The 19,264-nt window shown below is 35.7% G+C and overlaps 1 protein-coding gene across 1 annotated transcript; it reads right to left on the bottom strand.

The window, feature by feature from the left end:
- Positions 1-309: 309 nt before the first annotated feature.
- LOC124155401 (repressed by EFG1 protein 1-like) lies at positions 310-18,533 on the bottom strand. Its single transcript, XM_046529229.1, has 8 exons — positions 17,786-18,533; positions 16,712-16,868; positions 16,397-16,601; positions 12,069-12,219; positions 9,223-9,309; positions 7,986-8,142; positions 7,692-7,896; positions 310-947 (listed from the first exon to the last, which is right to left on the bottom strand). The coding sequence occupies exons 1-8, from the start codon at positions 17,929-17,931 to the stop codon at positions 796-798; spliced, it is 1,260 nt and encodes a 419-aa protein (XP_046385185.1). The 5' UTR covers positions 17,932-18,533; the 3' UTR covers positions 310-795.
- Positions 18,534-19,264: the final 731 nt, after the last annotated feature.

Genomic DNA, 19,264 nt, shown 5'->3' with positions numbered 1-19,264 from the left:
AGCTCGCAAAATGAATCAAATATTTATCCTATTACCCACTGCTTGGGAATACCCCCTGCTTGCAATACTTGAGAAGTGTTAGCCTGATTGAAATAACAATTAATGTACGTATTCATTTAAGGAAAATATCATTTTAGGACTAAAAGTGATATAGCATGAATTATAATAAATTATATTTTTATTGTACTCTCCACTTTTTAATAGCAAAAATTTGTTATTCACAATACATTTGGACAGAGATTGTCATTATCAGGTCAATAAATAAATAATAAATAACATTTTTCATTTCTTGATTTTTTTCCAAATTTCTTCCAAACCAAATTTTCTCTAGATTTTTTTTGTGGAAAGGTTGGGAGAAAAATACAAATTGTTAATTCGGTTGAAGAAGTTTAAAGATGATTTGGTATGCACAGCAATTCTGTAATTGAGTGTATTGCGCTTACTTCTCGAAAATCAACTATGAAAAATATTCTTCTTATCCTGGAAGGATCCTGATTGGGGCATGGTTTGTAACGGCATTACATGGATAATTTTTAATAAATGTTACTTTGAAAGCTTCATTTAAATAAAAGTTACTTTGAAATAGGATCATGTGACATACATAAAACTCAATACTTGATGATCATGTTATAAGATGGCCTCAACATTAAGTGGTGATCTTTTGATTTTGAAGGGTGAGAGAATACGATCTCAACTGCAACTCTGAATGAAAAATGCATCTTAGTTATATTAATGCATTGGAGCATAGTGGGTACCCCACATTCAACATATCAATATCAAGATCATTCAATAATCCTATTTTGGTGGTGGCACGTTATCACTAAATTTTCCTACCATATTCCCTGGTGGGTTATAATTGGCAACAACAAATATTTTACCACTCTTGCTTTTTTCCATGCTAAAACCTAGTTCTACGCTGGATTTCCATATCATCTGCGTGAAGTGACCTGGAAAAAATAAACAGCATATTAATTTTCAAAATTGTGGGGAGAAAAAAATCAAAAAACACATTTAATTCATTATATTTTCTTCTTTCTAAGGATTTGAGGCTATGCAATGGAAGTGGGATAATATTTATTTCCACTACCATATATTCTTATTTTTACTTTCCTCCTGGGCGATCTTTTGCTTTAGCTTCATACAACTGCCCCAGTCCATTTTCATGAGAGCAGTTTATTTATTTATATTTCGTCTCCCTGTGATTTTTTAAAACTGTAAAAAAAGTAAATAATTACTGTAAAAACTTCACATGAATAAGCAGTCATCGGTACTTCAGCGACGTTCCATCACAAATCGAGGAACATTCACCCCAGTAATTGAAAACTAAAGCAATAGGGCGTATGGAGTAACTTATTTTTGTTTTCTCGCATATTTCAATTGGCCTCTTACAATACACTATGGGGATAGGAATGAATTGTTACAAAATAAAGTCTATTGTTTAATGTTGAGAGACGCACAACAAACGTCTGGAGCAGTGATGGGTGCCCCTCTCTCCCCAGCAATGACCTCGGCGACCAAAAGAAAGCCTTCCTGCCGTACATGAAAGGGACAGCTAGCAGGATGGGAAATATCCTTCGAATTGTGTCTCCTCACGTAGAGGTAAAACATGTATTAAAAACCGTCAAGGATAGAACTCTACTTCAAGTCGAAGGGGTCTACCGCATTCCTTGTCAAACCTGCCGGAAGAACTACATCGGCAGATCAGAGAAAACGAAACACCAGAGAGCAATTCGAATGGGGCAGTCAACTAAGTCTGCGGTAGCTGAACAAGCAGCGCTGGGCCAAGGAATCGACCTTAAGGAAACAAAAATTGTCGCCTAAGCATAAACACTTTAAACAGAGATTCTTCATTGAATCCGGAGAAATACGAAATGAAAGGAACAATTTTAACAGGGACTCCGGCCTCAAAATAAGTCGTACTTGGCAACCCGTAATTAGGGGCGGTCTGGCTAGTTCGCTGGTCGGCAATCGCCGAGGGCCCCAAGCTTAGGGGACCCCCACAAGGCTCTAGTTTATCGTGAAGAGTATCTGAAAGGTGTGTTAAATAGACTAGGATTACTTGAACCAATTTTTTTTGTTATAAAATTCTAAGTTTTCATTAGTTTATTTGCAATGCATGCATACTCAGTGTTAAAAGATTATATGAAAAATAGATAGATAAAGGAGAACCTAATACTCCTAACCTAGCCTACCCCCCTATCTATCACACCCCTCCCCCCCCTCACTGCACCACTGGTGGAGTCCAACTGAGAAATGCTAAGTCGCTTGTTCCTTAACGAACAATCCAACGGTTTGGTAAAGATTCATTCAGATACTCACACACGCAGGGAGGGGGTTCCCCGTCTTGTTGAAAAATGAAGTTCGTGCAGCCTCGGAAACAATCGAGGCTCAACGATCGATAGTTTGGATAAAATAATGTTTTTATAATACCTATCAATGAAACACCCGGTAATTTACATTCTACGCTATTACATAGATCAGTGTTATTAGTTTTTTAAAAGTAAACTTCAATGTGTGCCCCCTTGGTAGCTCGGAGCATGTCGAAGCGGTATTCTAGTTCCCGCCAGGTGTTTTGCGGCATGTGTTCTGTCACAGTACCAACAGTGCTTTTGCACCGCAGTTTTTCATGTGTCACACTGACTGAAAAGTATACACTTCACTCCTTGGCATTTTCATAGACATCCTATGTTATTTGCAAGGAGAATTTTAGTTTTAAAATCTCCTTGGTTCCGTGGATGTAGTTTTAAACGTCGTCTTTCACTCGTTTTCTTGCGCGCCAACGATAGATTGTATAGGTAAGAGAGCAGTTGTTTGTATTCATTATAGTCTTGTTCCACCATAAAAATGCATATTTATCGAAAAATTATGTTTTTACACCCCCTATTCTCATTTCAAAACATGCGACTGTTTTTGAGCGTTTTCAAAATATTTAATTGACATTTTTGACTCGATATTTTCGATATAGGTGGGTATTCATAGGAGGCGAGGGACAGAATAAGTCATTATTGTGGTGGGGAAGGGTAAGGAAGGAAGCGAGGAGAGAAAATCGTCCAAAAAAAAGGACCACGGCTTAGCGTCCCATTCAACAGACGGAGTGTTTTACGTGAAGCAAGCTCCACAAAGCACTCAGGTAAGGATTACGCAGTCTCTGACTATCTACGCAACAACCTTGATTAGAACCCGGGCTCAAAAGATTGGATACCAACACTCTCGCCTTCTACTTTTCCGATTCCGTCAATACTACCGTCAATATGGACCTGAAGGCGATCTTACCGAGAAGCAGCAATCTCAGGAATACGATGAGGAGGAGAGCTTCCGTCTGATGCTGGAGAGCGATTCGGATGAAGGGGATGAATGCAGAAACAACTACTACAAGATCCCGTGACATTTTGAGCCGCAGATACCATGCAACCAATTTCGACTTCAACAGTCCTCTTGCAAGATTTACCCGGCTTGGAAATCAAGTAGCGTCCGAATGCGACCTCTTTTTTGACAGCCTCCATAAAATCCGCAGACGGGCCTCCATTCTCCTGGTTCTTTGACATGTCATTCTCTTGTTCTTGTTTCTCTTGTTCACTTTACTTTGTCTAACCTTCTTCGTTGTCACACTCCCCTCTGATATTTTACAAACTTTATACCATCTTATGTTTCATATACCACTTTATATTATTACTGTATTTTATCACTGTGTATTATTACTGTATATTATTGTAAATTATTGAATTACTTATCGTAAATTATTGTATTACTATTGTAAATTGGCTGCTGCCGTTGGAAAATAAATTAAATGAAATACTATGATCGATAATTTGACAGCAGGGTAATTCCATGTCAGTTCAACCAGGCCATCTCACCCACCATCTCAGATTTTGATGAAACTTGGCTTGTATGTTCTACCCATAAAGATGAGTCACAATGCCAAATTTTAACCCTCTACCTCTTACCGTTTCCTTTTTATAGCCTTTTAAAGTTTTGCATTTGCGAAAACTCTAACCTATGGATATAGCAAAATGGAGGACGCTTACGTTTCGAAAATTATTTGTAACTTTTTTATTTACCATTAAATCTCCATGAAAATTTATAGGCTTATTCTTAAAACAATGAAGAATATAGAAAAAAATATCTCAAACCTCTAAGTTAACCTACTAGGGCTGAAAAAAATATTTTGTTTGCATCTTTGTATTTTTTTTAAACGAAGACATAGTTTAGCGTAAAATTAAATATCATCGAAAGGGTATGTAATAATCACAAAAACGTTTTTTTCTAAATAATCATTACTAAATGGGCTATCAAATAATGAAAAAATATTAATGGGGTTTTGACAAAAACAATTTAGAAAAGACTGTAGAAGAAAAGGCTGCAGACATGGACAAGCTAATTAATAACATAAAGGACAATCTACATTTAACAACAAATAAAAAACAGATTCAGCTACTGACTATACCAGCATCACTAGACTGGTGTAGGCAAAAAATTAAAGACACTTTTCAGGTTTCAGATTATTCGGTACGTCAAGCACAGAAACTTTTAAAGGAAAAAGGCTTGTTAGCAGAACCAGACTCAAAAAGAGGGAAACAACTTAAACCTGAAGTTGTTGAGTTGGTAAAACAATATTTTCAAAGTGATGAGCAGTCTAGAGTTTTGCCTGGGATGAAAGATGTTGTGAGCATTGGGAAAAAACAATATGAAAGAAAACGGTTGGTTTTAGGCAACCTACGTGAACTTTATTCAAATTTTAAAAAAGAGCATCCAGCAATAAAAGTTGGTTTTTCTAAGTTCTGCTCTCTTCGCCCGAAATGGTGTGTTTTAGCAGGTGCCAGCGGCACCCATTCAGTATGTGTCTGCACTATTCATCAGAACGTAATATTATTAATTCATGCAGCACACTTTGAAGAAAACTACAAAGACCTGACAAAAATGTTGGTATGTGAAAACCTAAGTCGAGAATGTATGTTAAGGCACTGTAGCCTATGCCCACCAAAAGAAAATCTAACAAGTTTTTTACTTACAAAATTTGAAGATTATGACGAAGACGACACAATTGAATTTAATCAGTGGTTATCAACCGACAGAACTCAAATGATTACTCAAACAGCAAAAATTGAAGACTATATTGAAGACCTAACATCCAAATTGGAAAAACTTGTTCCCCACTCCTTCATTGCTAAGTCGCAATCAAAGTTTTTCAAAACACTAAAGGAATCTTCCAATGGAAACATTGCTGTAGTGTCATTGGACTTCAGTGAGAATTACTCGTTCACTATCCAGGATGAAGCCCAGGGATACCACTGGACATCTGACTCCTGCACTTTACACTAGGGCGGATCGGAAAAATCGATTTTTTTCAAATCCATCTGGCCCAGATGGATTTGAAAAAAATCATTTGGACAGAGATTCACTACTTCAGTGATGGCTGTGCAGGCCAATATAAAAATAAATTTAATTTTATCAACCTCTGCTTGCATGAACAAGATTTTAAGATCAAGGCACAGTGGTCGTTTTTTGCAACTAGCCATGAGAAGACTGAATGCGATGGAATTGGAGGCACCGTGAAAAGGTTGGCAAGAAAGGAAAGTCTTCAGAGACCTGTTGGAAATCAGATTCTGTCTGCATCACATTTGTACGAGTTTTGTAAATCAAACATTACAAAAGTTAATTTTTATTATATTTCTAAAGATGATATGGTTAAGACACGTTCTGACTTAGAAAAACGCTTTGAGGACATACAAAGTCCCTGGAACCAGAAGCTTCCATAACTTTAAGCCGATAGACAGTTCAGGGAACTTGGAAGCAAGGAGGATCAGTTCCGATGAGAAACCTGCCCTCACGTTTAACTTGAGGAATAAATCAACATCATTCGTGACAGAAGAAAATTTGAATCCATCATGCTACGTGGCTTGTAAATATGATAATCTATGGTACTTTGGAATCATAACTGAAGTGAATAAAGAAGAAGGTGATGTGACTGTTCAATTTATGCATCTTGCAGGGCCATCACCATCATTTCAATGGCCAAAGCGAGAGGACATTTGCACCGTGCCGATACCTCGAGGTCATGATCATGTACTTGCAATTGTTGATCCTCCTTACACTTCGACCGGAAGGACCTATAGGTTTCCAGAAAAATGTGTCAGCTCAATTGAAGAGAAATTTTCAAAACTCCATTTAATGTTTCCTGTAAAATTTGGAATGTAATTAAGATGTGTGAAATATTAAATAGTTTATATAGGTAAGTTAACACCTATTGTTTATTTTTAATTTTTGAGTTTGTTTGAAATTAAGTTCTTTGAACAAGATGATACAGGTTAAAATATGATGTTATGAATTGAATAATAAAATATACCTTCAGATATCCTTAATAATAGTGCAAGCCTAAAGATCATTATAATCCCTGGAAATCCTTATTGTTCAGTAAAATTGGACGGAAAAAATAAATTGGAAACCTAATATATAATGCAATGAAACTCAGCAAAGGAATCAAAACCCCATGAATTTTTTTAAAGCATTTGATAGCCCATTTAGTAAGGATTATTTAGAAAAAAAAGTTTTTGTGATTATTACATACCCTTTCGATGATATTTAATTTTACGCTAAACTATGTCTTCGTTTAAAAAAAATACAAAGATGCAAACAAAATATTTTTTTCAGCCCTAGTAGGTTAACTTAGAGGTTTGAGGTATTTTTTTCTATATTCTTCATTGTTTTAAGAATAAGCCTATAAATTTTCATGGAGATTTAATGGTAAATAAAAAAGTTACAAATAATTTTCGAAACGTAAGCGTCCTCCATTTTGCGATATCCATAGGTTAGAATTTTCGGAAATGCAAAACTTTAAAAGGCTATAAAAAGGAAACGGTAAGAGGTAGAGGGTTAAAATTTGGCATGGTGACTCATCTTTATGGGTAGAATAAACAAGCCAAGTGTCATCAAAATCTGAGATGGTGGGTGAGAAAGTGATTTTTCTTTGGTTGAATTGATGTGGAATGACCCAGCAGTGACGTCATGGCAAAATTAGCACTACCGGAACGCACATTCCCTAACTTTTTTTGGAAGTACAATATTACTCTGTGTGTTATTTTAGTGCAAGTTATTATTTACTTTTTATTATAAATGTTTTTGTTTTGATTATGAATGTATATATATGAACTTTTTAAGCAACAAAATTGTTATTTATCATAATGTCTTTTGTTAAGCAATGCCGGAACGGCGTTCCGGAGTGTTCCGGCACCATGATACCGCTTTTTGACAGCAAATAATCGAGGAGACTATGGATCAATGTCGAAATAGTACCCCTAGAAGATGCTTGTAATAAGACCCGACGATGTTTTTAAATCAGCAACATTCGTGACTATTCACGTTAATATTAACCAAATTACCAATGAAATTGATAGAAATCAGTCAACGGTGTTGACAAACGCCGATAAATCCTCATATGAAACCCTAACATTAGAAACTAAGTGAATAAAAAGATTGGAATTCAGCATTTAGTACGAAGAAATATCAAGACGTCTCCAATCGTCTCTTCACACCAACCGTAATCAGATAAATCAGCCAAAAAGAGTGTGACAAACACTGGGTAATTATTTCTTCGTAATTAGGCCAATGAATTGGACAAAGGAAGTAAATACAAAAAAAATTCTGAGGTTTGAATTTTTTACCTTGCGATTATTTCAAATAAAAATTATACCAACCAGAACGGCCCATCCTTTCCGAGGAGTAGTCATGATCTTTGATTTCGTCGTACCACGACTTGCAGGCTTTCTCGGCGACTGTCTTCCACGAAACATTCGGCGAGTAAATGAAGTAGATATTCTCTCCATAGTCATTGTTCGGTCGGTGTTCCATGACTTCCTTTTTAGCTAAAACCTTTGCCCATTTCTTAGAAAAATTATTCAGCTGAAATGGTAAAAAAACATCGTAATCTTCCTTCATTAGCAGCTGAAAATATGTGAAAACTGTATTTAGCTATAGTATAGTAAACTTACTTCAGAGCTCAGTTTCAGGTCTGGCACGCCATGTTTTCTTCTATATTCATTGTGATGCCTTAATCCTTCCTTCGCAAACTCTTCATCTACCGATCCACCAGCTCCTGCATTTCCACTTGTACTTGCATCTTGTCTGTCAGGCTTTTTTACTGATCCTCTGTACAATGCACGTTACAATATCAGTTTTACAAACACAAATAATAGAAATTTGAATATAACCAGGGACTATGTGTTCGATTATTTCAGGATCAAAACTCGAACAGAGAAATAGAATTCGCCGACAATTTGTATCCGGAAGCATTATTTCTCTCAACTTAAGAAGATATGTGGCTCTGTATTTATATATCTATACATATATTATTTATTTATTTAGGACCAGAAGTGGAATATGGCATTTTTATTCCCCTATCACAGAAGCTAACTTTTTCGGACTTCATTAGTCAAATACGTAAATCCTTCTCTGACGACAAATCAGACTGAGAGCGGTATTATATATCATTGGAATATTTCTATTTCCTTCCAACTGCAAAAAGAAAATCATCATTTAGACACAGCATTCAGTGATTTTACAAACAACGCAATTTTTTCACACGGCTATGGATTGTGATATTATTTTTAATAAATAACTTCTTCTTTGATGGGCAAAGGTAACAGTGCAGCTTTCGTGTATGTTTTTACAACTCCAAAGGATTTAAAATGCTATGAGTAATGTTCCTGCGCAATACTACGTAAACATGCAGTACACATCTGCTTCGCGGTTGATTTTTTACTGTCATTGATAATAATGATAGCTATAATGTCCTATAATTTTAACATTAACGGAATATATGAAAATGCTGGGTGAAATAGTGTGATTCATTTCTTTAGCTTTTATTTTAAAAAATCGGAATTTCCAAGTACATTTTAGCAGCGAATATTTTTCATTCTACATAAGCCATTAATTTCAAGATAATTTTAGTTAATATTAGAAATAAATTCTCTCATAACGGTTAAGCCATGAGCCGAACGGAAAGTAGATGAAAAAAATACACAAACCTACTCAGGTAAATAAGGTTTTATCTCCTGTTCACAGTCTATACAGGGTGTTTAAAATTTTAAGTGTCCAATACTTTGAGAGGTGGTAGTACCCAACAAAACAAGTAAAAAGTCCAATAAAACCTGTTCCAGAAACCCAGACTTTCTGAGTTATGTACACTTCTTCATAGTGGCTGAAGATGTTCGGTCCGGAAACGCATACTTTCTACAACCACGTAGTACAGTTTTTCTTAGGATACTTCCACCTGACGTCCAATCACAGAAGGTGCTCAAAGTGACGTCCGTGCAACTTTAATGTTAAAAACGGGTATTGGTAATACGATAATTAGTCAACTTACGGACTGGCGGTTGCCATTTATCCCAGCTAATTTCACAGTCTTCCAGAATCTCACTATGGCATCATTGTATGCTTCTATCAGAGTAAAAGATAAATTCAAATATTGAGACATTTTGAGTTATCTTTAGTGCGCGAAAAACGACGTAAGACCATGAATACCCACTTCATGGAAAATCAAATAGATAGAGAAGAATTAATCTCATCGCGCACTAAAATTTATACTCTCAAATTCTTTGTTTTATGAAAGACATTTTACCTTAATTTATTGAGTTCCTTATCAGCCAATGCATTCCATTCTTCATTTTTATCCTTTTGGTTAACTATTTGGCTTTTCCATTACGTTGCTGGGAAGGGCCATGGCATTTCCGTTACCAAGCTCCATTGATTTTGTTTATTTTCGTTTAGATTTACTTTTAAGCTTGATAGTAAAATCTTAAGCTCGATTCACGTGAATCCTTCCTTTAACTTTTATAATAGCTGATTCTTTTAATTTTTTTAATAAATCCTGATGGAATCAGTAAGATAAGTAACATAATAATCCTGTGTCTCATGCCTATTTTTATTATCTTCATTTAAAAGGTAAGCGCATATCAACGAAGAAAGCAGAGGAGAGCTGAAAATGGGCATCTAAGGAACTTAAAATCAGCTAGTAGGTAAGTTAAAAGGGTAGTTTCCTTCATAAAAGAAAACGAAATGCATTGATTGCAATTCCTTACCCACCATTAGTGTATTCATAATATACTAATTCTATTTGGTTTTAGAAATCCCGGTTTAGACGAATGGCAACGGTCAAATTTAACCTCATTTGAAAAAGGCCAGATTGGCTTCCATGCAATGCCACTCCACGTGACGTCACAGGGACCTAGTTTCTATACGAGTACATAGGAGTTTTACATTGTCTGAGATTACTAATGCATGCATGAGGCACAGAGCTCAGGGAAACATCTCTTAATAATCACACATTAAAAATACCTAAGTTCGGAAAGTTTCCTTCGTTTGATAGGGGAATAATAATCCTTATTTAAGCCAAGCGCTACCCACTAGCAGCCTGCGTCGTATTAGCGCTCAAGCCTCGCCCCAAGGTCAGGTCACACGCCGACAGCTGGAACCAGAAATACTACGTCACACGGACTTTTCCCATCATTCCTGCTTAGTTAGCCGTCGCGTTTTAGCGCTTGAAAATTTCCACTTTTCGTTTAATCGCGATAAATAGATATTGTCATTCGAAAATCTAAGAGCGTGAAATGCGCACTCCAGGAGTAATAATCTCTCGCTTTCGGCAATAAAAAATAATAGGAAACCACCCTATTGCTTCGAAATGGCATCAATTCAAACATATGTAACCATTCATGATGCACCCAAAACAAGGAGTAGGTAACTTTATTTATTTACTGCTTCGAAAATATCTCCGAATTTAACCTTTAGTTTTACATTAAATGCAAATAAATATGCGGCAATATAATTTTTTTCCGAAATTAACACCGATATGTTCAATTTTGAAATGAGAGGTTCACAGACTGAAGTAATAACCCATGCACCTGCATGCAATGATAATTCAAGGGGGTTCAATAATACTAGCCAGCCGTTTAGGGAAGGACGATATGGCAGCCGTTCAATGGACAGTCAAAACTCGCGAAAGCTGCAGAAGGGGAGGCGACGCGAGGATAGTCTTGTATATGCGTCGCATGCAATAGTCCGATTCTCTCATTTCCCACAATCATTAACATTTGACACTTCTTAACATTAACTTTGCAGGTGGCTTAAAATTTCTTCCTACACAAATTACTATTTGAATTGAACTTTTGTGATTAATATACAAGACGATATATCTTACGAACAGAATTCAATTCATGCGTCAAAATAAACATGATGAGATAACTACACCATAAACATGAATATAAACATAAAGTGAGCTATGATTAGGTTTCCTTTTTTTACAGCAGGCTCGCAAAATCCACCTATTTACAACTCCTTTGGAAAGCTCCCCGCTTGAGAAGTTAGCCTTATTGCAATAGCAAGTGACATACGCATATTGAGGATATTCATCGTTACTAAGTGTTAAAGGGCAAATTACACGAATCAAAGTAAATAAAACTTATCATTGTTCAGTCTACTTTTTAATTCCGAAAATGTGTTATTCACAAAGTGTTTCGGCGCATAGCGTCATAGTCAGATTAATTTTATAAAGGTCAGGTTATGGTTTTATTTACTAAATAATGCTTTGCATTTCTCATAGATTAAATTCCCTTGTTTATGTCGTGGTCACGTTGGTGAAAATATACATATCAATATATATGCAAATTATTATTATGATAAACTATTATTAGTCCGTCGAAGAAGTTTAAACATGGTCTTCTTCGTGCAACAATTTGGTAATAAAGTGCGTTACGTTCACCATACAAAAATCAGCTGTAAACAAAATTCTTCTTATCCTCGATGGGCATGGTGCATTATGATGATAATTATTCTTTTTTTTTTTTAAAGATCCTTCATTTAAGTAAATGTCACTTTAAAATAGGATCAAGAGAAATGCATTATAATCGATACTTGAATATGATGATTATTATAGAGTCAAAATCAAGTGGTGATTTTATCGATTTTGCCGTGTAAGATCTCGATTTCAGCTCTTAATAATACAGGTATCTCGGTTACATTAATTCCTTAGAAAACAGTGGGTACACATTTAAAATATTAAGATCATTCAGTAAGTCTATTTTGGAGGTGGCACGTTATCACTAAATTTTCCTACCACATTCCCTGGAGGGTTATAATTGGCAACAACAAATATTTTACCACTCTTGCTTTTTTCCATGCTAAAACCTAGTTCTACACTGGATTTCCAAATCATCTGCGTGAAGTGACCTGAAAAAAAAACATGATTATAATTTTAAAACTTAAAAAAAAATCAAAAATCAAATTAAAATCAATACATTTTCATTTTTCAAATGATTTGAGAGTAATGGAAGTGCAAATATATGCATTTCCACTTTCTTATATCTGCATTTTTACTTTCCTCTTTGAGAACTTTTGCTAACCCAGAGATTGCTGTATACATCTGTTCCAGTCCATTTCCATGAGACCAGTGTATTTATTTATATTTCGTCTCACTGTAATTACTGACAGCGTAAATCAGGGAGTGATGCTGCTCATTTTGTAAAATAACTTAAACTATATAGTAAGTATAGTGACCTGTCTTGTATCTGATGCACACAAAAAAAGTATACTTAAATAATTCTTCCCTTAGCTGTAAGAATAATTTTTGTAAAGCATTACCTCGCGGCGTCTATCCCGTACGTTACGGGTGACGCGACACACCTATAAGTGTGATACGCCGCACGTTATTACAACCGACTGAAACAGATTACTAAATTTATTGAAGTTTTGAGGAAACTAAGCATTGCAAATACTTGTGATATATTTTTACTTTTTTCTAGTTAATAGAACATGCCTACGTTTTTAATGCAAATGAATTGCGGGTAGTAAAACTGGACCTATTCTCATGCCGTTATATTATAAAAATGACACGTTTAAGAACTAAGAAATGTAATTTACATGAGGTATAGTAATCCAATTTATTTTTTTTTTATAATACAAGTTGAACCGAAGACTTCAGTAAACAGAGACTTAACTTTGGATACCTTTGGAATTCCCAAAATACCAGTTAAAAATAAATTCAGGCAATTAACTTAAGATATGCTTTACTTAAGTTAACACTTGCTGTATCCTACAAAATTAGCATAGTAATGTTCAAAATATGCGTGCAGAAAAATAAATTATCTACTACACAACACAAAAAAATTGTATTTCGTTTAAGTATACACATTAAAACAGATATAAAATTGCTGAAAACCCGTAATAATTCTTTTGGAATTATAATTCATTCCATGCGACACATATCCTGCATGAGTTAAATGCGGCATGTGTACCGAAGTTCAGTGTGGCGTCTCTCCCTTTCTCTACAGATGCGGGGCAGCACCTCGTGGCTATATGGCTTTTAAGGCCATTATGCTGTAACTAGACTAAAAACATTCCGAGCACAAATTACTCTTGCTGCAAACCTCATAAATCGTGATATAGCAATAGTTCAACGTCGGATACGAATTTATTTCGAAGCGAGGAAAATTTTGAAGGTAAAATACCAGACTTATCTCAGTATTTGCGTTTTAAAATCTGTAAAACCAATGAAAAACAAACGGGACATCCTCACTTATTCTCTGGCATCTATTCCATCCCTGCATTGGGCATTTTCCCGCAATCTGTCAGGAAACACTGAAATTAAGGGAGGTGCGCAGTCTACCCTGTATGCGACGACTCTCCCAAGTTTTCCCTACTGTACTACGGTAAAAACGTCGTATTCGTCTTAATGTCACAACGTATTAACAGGTACTCAAGCGTTATTTTATATACAAATCAAGGCACATTGACTCCAGTAATTGAAAATTAAAACGAAAGGCCATATTAAGTGAGTATTTTTTAAATGTTTTATCGCATATTTTATCAGCTTCATAAAATATTCGTTTGTGGATATGAATGAATGACTTAAAAACAAAGTCTATTGTTTAACATTTATAGATCGCACTAGAATCCAAAATGAAATAATAATTTATAATCTCAAATGGAGGAAACAACGTTATATGTATGGTAATACGTGAAATAACTTTTTCCGGGCAAGATGCCTTCCATTTTCCTCGTTTGGTCAGCCATTTTTCAGGACTAAATTGAGAAGCTTAGATTCCGCAGCAGGCTTCATTCCACGCGTGGAGCCGGGAGCTCACGCGCCGCACTTACGGTCAGGTAATAAGTCTACCATTTGCCTACCATCGCATCAATTAATTTTCTCTAGGACATGAGATACTATTGAAAACAAACATTCTTACGAACTGAGTGGAGCTCGGTGCTCTATTTCTCACTAAAGTATTTTATTCCTGGAAAAAGCAGGTGCTCAGGCCAGAAAATGGAATTAATTTCCACCATGCGGAAGTATTACTTAATTTTTAACCCATAGAACTGTTTTTTTTTTCTTCTTACATTTCAGATGGAACATGTTAACGAATATTAGGCCTCTAGAAGGTCACTTTAAAAAGTCGGTCCCTGCGGCCAGCGCGCGCACCTGCGTTTTCCACTGACCTTAAACTTCTGGTATTGCCTATGCCTCCAAAGGTTTGTTTGGTCAGTCTCACATACTCCCACCAAGCTCTTAAATCTTACCGAGGCATTCTCCACTATTCCCAAATGCCTCGCGATTCTCCCGGACCCCCGAGACAAGGCCACAAGGCAAAGCATTATTCTCCGTTAAGTATTTCTCGCTCTGATAAATAGTCTAGCACGTTCTTAAAACTACCGAGACGTATCTGCGTCGAGACGCTGATTTAAGGAAGGGAGGAAGCTTGGAATTTCCGTCAGAAAGATGATTACAATAGTCACCAGCATAACAACTGTCGTCTGCAAGTCTTTACTACATGATTTCCCAAGTACACTATCCTATACTGTATATTGCTATATTTTCAAAATTTTTCTCGTTTTCGCATTCATTATTCCGCAAGTATTTGCTGTAGATATTTATTATCCCACAGATTTCAATTTTCCCATCAAGCTATTATTGTATGGTAATTTATTGTGACAATTTTGAAATTGGTTCAATTCCATTCGTAACTTATTCTAATTTGTAATCAAAAATCAAAATAAAATACAATAAAATTCAGCTTCAAGAATCTAATATCTCACTAAATAATCACCCTCAATATATAATACATTTTAAGATATACTATTGTTTCAAAGTTTCATTCGTGGCACCAACAGTAGTTGAGAGAAAATAACTACGTCGATGGTATTTCTTTCTTAGACACTGCTCTCATTAAGGTTTACCCGAAAGTCAATATATGCGTCACGATCTATGGGCAAAAATGCACATACAAAGAATGTCTGGGAAAAATGTTTGGAGTTAAAATGGGGAAAATTTTCGATGCTCCCGTTTTTCCTCTTCTAAAACGTCGTTTAACAAGTGCCCAAATATTTTAGGTTTTTGGAAATCATCTGATACAGTAAAAGTAAAATAGGTAACCAAGGAACCATTGCAGAAAAGCCGAAGAAGGAGAAAATTTATCTGACTTCTCTTTGAAAGTGGAATTTTTACGCTCCGTGAGTGGGTACACGAGGGCTTCCTATCTCTAACACCATTCAAGGACCCCTTGGTGAGGGTAGAATAGTCAATTTGCACCACTAACGCAAACCAATCAGGTCAACCGGACTCTCAGTGGACATGGGCATATGGGAAGTACGCGAAGGAAAACTTCGAAAAATTACGAAGACGGCTTAGCCCGTCTTGTGGGCCGGTTTTTGAAAGTCATTGTGTGCATATATAATTAAACGAAAATCGATGCGATGTTTTCATAAATATTAATTTTTATCCCCAGAGCATATCTAAAGAGGTTGAAACAGAAATTCTGAGAGAAATATTAAATTGTTCTCATCATGATGGGTGGCCAGAAAAAAGGAACGATATTGCTAAGAATTTTGAGAGATAAGGGTTTGGCAACTCCCTGGGAACCATTTTTTTCCGATCACTTCGACATAATTACCAATTTATTGACTGTAAATGAACAAGCAGTCACTCAATATGCATCGTTGTCAAAATGGAACCCTTAGAAAACGCTTGTCAAAAACCCGATGATATTTTTACCCGTAACATTCATGACTATTCATGTAAATCTTCACCAATTTATCGATTCAAATTGATATAAATCGTCGACTGTTTTGACAGATGCCAATAAGTCATCATCATATGGAACCATCAAATTTGAAACTTAAGCAAAAAAAATATTGGGATACAGAATTTATAATGAAGAGATATCAATCCGTCTCCAATCATCTCTTTACACTAACCGTAATAAGATAAATCAGCCAAAAAGAGTGTGACGAATAGTGGATAATTATTTCTTCATAATTAGGCTAATCAATTGGACACAGGAAGTAAATACAAAAACATTCTGAGGGTTGACTTTTTTAACTTGCGTTTGTTTAAAATAAAAATGATACCAACCAGAACGGCCCATCCTTTCCGAGGCGTAGTCATGATCCTTGATTTCGTCGTACCATGACTTGCATGCTTCCTCGGCGACTGTCTTCCACGATGCATTCGACCAGTACATCAAAGAGATATTTTCTCCGTAGTCATTATCTTGTCGGTGATCCAAGGCTTCTTTTTTAGCTAAAACTTTAGCCCATTGCTTAGAAAATTGATTCAGCTATAATCATAAAATAAAATTGTAATGAACAATGTTAATATCCTCCCTAGCTTTCTTCCCTCATTGGCGGCAGAAAATATGTGAAAGCTGTTTAAAAATGGTAAACTTACTTCAGAGCTCAGTTTCAGGTCTGGCACGCCATGTTTTCTTCTATATTCATTGTGATGCCTTAATCCTTCCTTCGCAAACTCTTCATCTATCGATTCACCAGCTCCTGCTTTTCCACTTGTACTTGCATCTTGTCTGTCAGGCTTTTTTACTGATTCTCTGTATAATTCACATGACAATTTCAGTTTTACAAAACAAATAATAGTAATGAAACAATATTCAGGAACTATGCGCCCTACAATTTTTACATCAAAACTCTTACAGGGTAAGAATATTCTCCTCCGACGCCTGAAGCATTACTTCTCTTGGCTAAAGTAGGTATATATCTTTAAAGGACAAGTAGTTGGAGGTGACACTTGGTTCCCCTACTGCAGAAACTAACTTTTTCGAATTTCACCAATCAAATAAGTAAATCTGTCTATGGGGACAAATCATACCGATACTAATAATCATGGCACAATTCCAATTTTCTTCCAAAAAAGTGATTCGTCCTTTTGTGATAGTGATTTTACAACCAACACTATTCCTTCACACGATTGTGGATCGTGAATATTATTATTGTCAGGAAATAACCCATGTTTTAATAGTCATTGGTAACTACGCAGCATTTCACAACTGTGAGGGATTTAAAATGCTATGGTATTGGTCATGGTAAAAGTATTGGTCTTGCGCATTATTATGAAAACATGCTGTTCACATCTTCTTCGCAGTTGGTTTTAACCTTCATTAATAAATATAATAATGATAACTATAGTATCCTAAAATTAAAACATAATGGGATATTTGAAACTGAGATCTCATACCATGTGTAAAAATTCGCAGAATACAAAAGATAATAATAACATACAATTTATTTTTCAATTTCAAAAGCATTACTAATTTTCTTGGCAATTATGATTTAACAAACTTCGGCATTTCGAAGTAAATTACCACAGCTAATTTTTTTCATATAACAAAGGCATTATTCTCAAGATAATTTTAGGTAACATTTAGAATTAATTATCTCGTAATACTTAAGCCATAGGCGGAGCGAAAAGTAGTGTAAAATTTAAAAAATCATAATACTTTGAACTTACTCAGACGGATGAGGTATTTTCTCTTGTTCTATGTGTGTATCGTCATTTCCTATTCTCTCTTGAATGAACAAGTGATTGATTGGGCTCAGTATCCACCGGATTATAAGGAAGAAACCTTCAAAAATTTGATTTAGGATCCCTGGCATCTCTGTGACTGGTTTTGTGCAATTCTTTTCTAAAGAAGTGTAAACGTTTTCGAAAGAACCTTCACTCTCTTCCCAGTCACTTATTCACCGAAAGCAAAAATACCACCAGCCGCGTCTGACACACCACTTCAGCATTGACAAGAACCGCTTCCAAGGGTTATTGTCACGGTTCTCATCAGACGCAGTAGTCAACTGAGGATTCCTATAGTGTCTATATCTAAATACACATTTGCGATTTCCTTTTCCGATATGAACAAGGAAATTGATAAGATAGATTAGCAAGTAATGAAACACATCCACGAGTTGTAAGTGCCTTATCTACTTGCGTTAGCCGATGAAACGTGTGTTATATGTTTCATCACGCTACCTTGTCATATATATGGTCATAGATAATGTGTGTATCGGAAAGGTGAAGAGCGCATTAGGCTATGCAACGTACAGGGGCGCATATTATGGGGCACGGGGAGGGCTTGCCCCTTCACAAACTTACAGATATATTCTAACCCACTTCAACATCGGGAAAAACCGCTTTCAATGTTATTGGTAAATTTATTGTTGTATAATTTTAAAATTGTGAGATATTTGGAACTGGCAATACACAAAATATAATAATTAAAATACCATTAATTTTTCAATTTCAACAGATTGATTAATTTCCTTGGCTATTGCAAAATAAAATTTAGGAATTTCGAAGTAAACAGAAAGGATTACTATATTCCTAGACTATAGCATGCAAATCTAAGTCCTTTTCAACGATTTTATTGGGAATTATCAATAATCAGGATAGAAATTAATCATCCATTGTCCGTATTCTTCCCGTATGTAGAGAAAAGTTAGCTCATAACCTTCCTGAATAAATGTAGACTAATTATTACTTCATATGCTACCACCCTGGATTCCTATCATCTGTTACACTTACTTCGTTTGACTTTCCACATTTTTCCATCTTATTACTTTATATGCTACCACCCTGGATTCCTATCATCTGTTACACTAACTTCGTTTGACTTTCCACATTTTTCCATCTTATTTATGTTTTTTATTGAAACTTTAGAATTTTATGAAATACGTTTAATAATTCCGTGCGATCAGTATCAAGTTTTGCAACTCTCCACATGATCACTTTCCACGATGGCTCGAGGCATGGAAATACCATCCCTTTTCCCATCACTCGGAACTTCTCTTTTTCCGTAGCTGAAACCGTCTTACAGCCAATCAAAACGCAAAACCGCTAACATTATTTGATTCAACACGGCCATAACGCGGTTGAAACGCCAAGCTTCACTTTCAATTGAATATCAGTAGTAATTACGGATAGCGACGGAGCAAGCGG

The sequence above is a fragment of the Ischnura elegans genome, chromosome 1 (genome assembly GCF_921293095.1).
Source record: "Ischnura elegans chromosome 1, ioIscEleg1.1, whole genome shotgun sequence".
In the NCBI taxonomy this organism is placed as follows: domain Eukaryota; kingdom Metazoa; phylum Arthropoda; class Insecta; order Odonata; family Coenagrionidae; genus Ischnura; species Ischnura elegans.
This window is presented reverse-complemented; position numbering and strand designations above follow the sequence as displayed.